Here is a 5,000-nt window from a genome sequence, read left to right on the forward strand (position 1 = left end):
CTTCTTTGTTGTTGTCTGCCCACACTTGCCTTTTGAGCAGATGTATGCTATGAGGATGTTGAACAGAAACTAGATTTTGATTTCAACATCTTTACTAAGTTCAAAACATCCTACATAGCATGGGAGATTAATAAGCTACACCATTCTAACATCAAACAGTATTAATGTATACAAAAGCCTTGAATAATAATCTAAACGAAGCTTAAGCCGAAGCTGACACAATTACTCCGAACAATTACAGCTACCAGGTAAAAATGCATTAGTAATCTGCATCAACGGTAAAGATAAAAAGCTCATTCTGGATATCACATTTCCTGAGAGTGGAATACTGTTTGCTGGCAAGGAAATGTCTTAAGATAAAGGTTAAGAGAGGGGAGAATAAAAAAATTAAAAAAAATAAAAACATCATCCAGCGTTACTGACCGTTACAGAAAACGGGCAACAGTCTTCGATTCCCTTCACACGACAACGGTGGGAAGGCCAATCGTCTGTATTCTCTAACTACGTAGCAACCTCCTTGAAGCACTTAATAGAAGGAAAACTGACAGTGTATCTTGAACGCATCGGTAATGTACAAAATTAACAAATCAAACAGATTTATCCCGTTAAAAGAAATCTTTCATTACCGGTGAGACTAATTCAAAATAGCCATCTGCGTATCCATGAGCCATGAGGCTAGGGTTAAAGTTGATGTTCACTTTTTTTCATTTCATGAAACTGATTGCAGAATGAAGTAGGATAATCTGTTTATCAGTAAAAACAAATCGATAAAGTTAAGAGTCTGCTCTATTCACATACACTTCGAGGTGCTAAATGTAAAACAAATGTTAAAAAACTAACGGCATACAGTTACAAAACAAATTTCAATTATCATTCAATTCCCCACCTCTTGTATACACAAGAAAACGAAAATCAAAGCTGTTTTATCACATGATCATTACCGTCGAACTTTGGTAAAATTCCAGACACTTAAAGACCGGAATCAACATCCTTCAACGCAGAATCCTACTAAAGTTAGAAAGAGTCCTAACAACATTCCTCCGAGTCGACCACCTCGGCCCGGAAGATCAAACCAAACGAGAACAAACTAGAACCCCTTTCCCACACGCCCTACGAAGCCTACATCGACCCCTCTAGGTTCACGACCTCCCGCAGAGACCAACGCGGGACCCAGACACCTGTAGCCTGCCTGTTATAAGCAGGGGCGCGAGCACACACAGGGCGAAAGGGGGAAGTGGAGTGGGAGTGAAGTGGGAGTGGGAGTGTGTGCTGTTGGTGGAGAGGCAAAATTAACGCCCTAAGCGGTTTCCCCTACCCGGTTTACAGGCTTCGCAGTTCAGGAGGGCGTCGCGCAGCAGAGCAGTTTCCTCGCGCTGTGGAAAAAGTGAAGAGATGAACGTTATATTCTGAATTCATTCGATATATATTTGGCTTGAACATTCATCTACTTGTCTTTTTTGTAATGTTTGTCTATGAAAGAAGAAGAAAAGGAAATACATATGTTGTGAAAAAACAGTATGTTTGGGTTAAAATGATTTCCTTCACAGTGACTGGAGATTTTGGAGGTGTTGGCACTTTCTTGATAAGATAAAGGTATGGAAATTCTAGAACACCCTAAACAAGAAGCACAAGCCAGACAAAACTACGAACGGGCGACAGTGGCACGGACCCTCACCACGATCCTGCCAAGTCGCTTATCTCACCTGCGTCTGGATTTCAATCTGGAGTTCCTTGATGGTCTTGATGAGTTCGCTGAGCGTCTTGACCAGCATCGTGCCTGTGGAAGGTCAGATCCCCGTCAGATAGGGAGGAGGAGCCCGGCAGCCGGCGGGTCATCTCGGCGCTTACGGAAATGACTACCTATTCATGCGGCTACTGAATCAGAACTATATTGGAATTTTGATTGTACTGTGATCCATCCAATGAAATCGAAGTAGCTGAATTCGGAATTTATGACTGTAACACTGAGTAGTTTTCTGAATCATATAGGTTTGAAAATGAAACTGATATTCACAAAAAAAAGATAGTATGTATATGTAAAGTTACGAACTCGCTATTTTTCTAATACACCAAGAGAACGACTTACCTCTTAGTAGCAACAAAAATATGCTGACTCTTTACTGTTGAACAAAAAGGTCTAATATATTTTTATACTCACTCTAATGTCACTTACACACTCATACACAAACACACATGTAACAAACAGGTATGCATGCGTATATGTATCTACAATGATAAGAAATGCCGAACATATCCAATACACGCACACACAGTCTGTCATATATAGCATATCTAGATTTCTCTATACGAAAGTGCTAATAAAAATAAATCCTATTCAAATCCCTCTCTTACTCGTAGAACATCACTGTGTCAAACAAGGAACATGCACACACGCACGCACACACACACACGCACGCGCGCACGCACGCACACAAACACACACACATACACACACACACACACACAGGGACCCCCACAGCCGCCTGCCGTAGGATCCACCTCCTTCCCAAGCCGGGTCCCCGACGACAAGGCAAAGGGCGTCGCGGATACTTACTGGTCTCCTCCTCGTGGGTGACGGGAATGTCTCCTGCAAGGGGTCAGAATGCATCACATGCCTCGTCCTCGTCACTGAGTTGTGTCGAGTCAGAAATAACATCTTTGGGCAAGTTATGGAATTATTTTTAAAGGCTCTTTTTTAGGCCGGCCAGCTTTTCACCTTTCTTTTTTTAATGGGGATGTTCCCTTCTCTTTGGACAGGGAATGATCCCAGAGGCTCGGCAACACACACTGGGAGGCTTGTCTGTCTACCTCCCGACTGCACTTTAGGCAAAAAAAAAATGGATAATGATAAAAAGAACAATAAACACAGCCTTTATGACCGAAGTGGAGCGGATCGTCCTCAAAAACCTTGAGGAAATCTGCCACCAGCGCGCACGACTTTCAACTAAGGAAACTATTAGGCAGAAAACCGTGTCATGCCAGAATATCAATGAATCCAGAGAAGATATGCATAAATAAGCAGCTATTCTATTCCGTTCTCTTTGTCTCTTTTTGCCCTCCATTTCGCAGATTTCTCCTCAAGGTTTCCAGCAGATGATCTTCGTGACAGCCGCGGTGCACCCAGTAGAGAGGGTCGGGGATCGGGAGGGGAGGACGGGGAGGGTGCTCGAAGCTTCCGGTCTCGGGTAAGCAACAAGGAGCGCCCGCGCCTGCGAAGACGCCTCGGCCACGCCTGCTCTCGCCCGGCTCTTCGTTACAGGAAATTTTCAGGAAAGGTCATTGCTAATGTCAATTTTGCCGGACTTGTCCTTTCGTGTCCCCTTGGCGCTGCCCTCGTCCGAGCGAGGGCGTGCGCCGAGGCGTCGCGGCGGGGCGCCCTCCCTTCCGACTCGACTGACCTGACTTGTACGGCTCCACGAAAAGCTCTTTGGCTCCCACCACCTCCTGGTGGCTCCGAGCGGGGCTCTGGGACCTCCGGGTAGCGGGAGTTCTCAGGCTCGCGCTTTGGGAGTAGCGAACTCCGTAAAAGCGAGAACTGCCCTGACGGCCACCCAGGGAGTGGCCACCTGGGGGAAGGGGAAAGACTGACTCCGTAATGCTGCCGGTTGCACTTCCTCGGTCTCGGTCTCGGTCTTCGGGTCTCTGCTCCGCCGGCGTGCGAGGGAGGCTCCGAGCATTGCGTTCACATGATATCTAGCTTGGTTTTTATGTTTACTCTAATACTGACAGGAATTGGCAGCACAAAAATACACGATAGGTCTGATACATACGTTAAAGTTTACAAATAAGGTCAATTTTAACATATTAATTCAACATCTATTGAGAGAAAATAAATTATCCAAAAAACAAGACAAAATGATTACTGATCACTTTAGAACTTGAACGAAATATAATGAAACCAATGACAAACAAAAAACAAAACAAAAAGAAAAAAATCGAAACGCCACTTTTCGCTGATGCCAAACACTAGCTTTTGGTTCAGCCACAGGAAGCCAAGCGAGCCTACAACCTTTCGGTTATCTACAGGAGACGCAGCAGCAGCATTTTGGAGCAGTGACTTTTGGGAGCTCGGAAAGCTTTCCTGCCTCTTCCAATTACTTTTTGACTTTTTTTTTTTTTTTTTTTTTTTTAATCGCTGGTTTCGCCAAAACACATTTCATAGGAAAGCTAGTTAAGAAGTAGACCTTTTGGTTTTGTTTAATTTTACATATCTTATAAAGGCATATACACAACAGTATATGCACATATATATACATACATATATACATAATTATATATATATGTATATATATATATATATATATATATATATATATATATATATATATATATATATATATATATATATTCCGAATGCATCCCAAAACTCAACTTTTCGTGGGCCAACAATCAGTCACATTGTAATTTTAACAAAATTTCAAACAATAACAGTCAATGATGTATATTAATCTGCTCTAGATATTAAATTGCTTAAAATATTATCAAACTGCTTAAGATAATATTAAACTGCTTAAGGTATTATCGAACTGCTCATAATATTAATAAAACTGCTTCAAAATAACGTCTTGGTGAGAGGAAAAGCGAAAGAAGAGAGTGTTTCTGAGATTAAGACTCGCATGCGGTCAGGGAGACAGAGGAAGCTCAGGTCAGCTGTTTAGTCCACGTTCACGGGTTAGATTTCGGTCAACAGCGGGAAGGTCAAGAGAGGTCAAGTAATGTGTAACGATATCTTTTCGTAAATCATATGATAAAATCTGTTGCCAGTCTGCAAGTGATATCACCGCAGACCATCGTTTTTGGAAATTATAACAAATGACGTCATTGTCATGAGGATGACATCATCTAAGATGTCACGATACCTGTCGTGACCTCTGTGACCTTGTAGGACTAATAAAACAAGGTAATGTTGAAGCGAAACCCACAGATAGGCTCATTGCAGGTGATTTAATCTGTTGCAGATGGTGCATCATGGCACTGTCCTTTGTGATGCCATGAAGCCA

At 42.6% G+C, this 5,000-nt stretch overlaps 1 protein-coding gene across 7 annotated transcripts in view; it reads right to left on the reverse strand.

Annotated features, from left to right (window-relative positions):
* The window catches only part of Tsp (Thrombospondin), a 116,415-nt gene that overhangs the window by 23,583 nt on the left and 87,832 nt on the right, over positions 1-5,000 (reverse strand). For 2 of the 7 annotated variants that reach the window (XM_070124485.1, XM_027375747.2), the window contains 4 exons: positions 3,399-3,566; positions 2,555-2,587; positions 1,704-1,777; positions 1,316-1,373 (listed from right to left, as the gene is read on the reverse strand). In XM_070124485.1, coding sequence (XP_069980586.1) covers positions 1,316-1,373; positions 1,704-1,777; positions 2,555-2,587; positions 3,399-3,566 — 333 coding nt within the window. The remainder of the gene's footprint in view (positions 1-1,315; positions 1,374-1,703; positions 1,778-2,554; positions 2,588-3,398; positions 3,567-5,000) is intronic. The other 5 variants (XM_070124488.1, XM_070124487.1, XM_070124486.1 and 2 more) reach the window with 3 other exon arrangements.

This window comes from Penaeus vannamei, chromosome 8 (genome assembly GCF_042767895.1).
Source record: "Penaeus vannamei isolate JL-2024 chromosome 8, ASM4276789v1, whole genome shotgun sequence".
Lineage (NCBI taxonomy): Eukaryota > Metazoa > Arthropoda > Malacostraca > Decapoda > Penaeidae > Penaeus > Penaeus vannamei.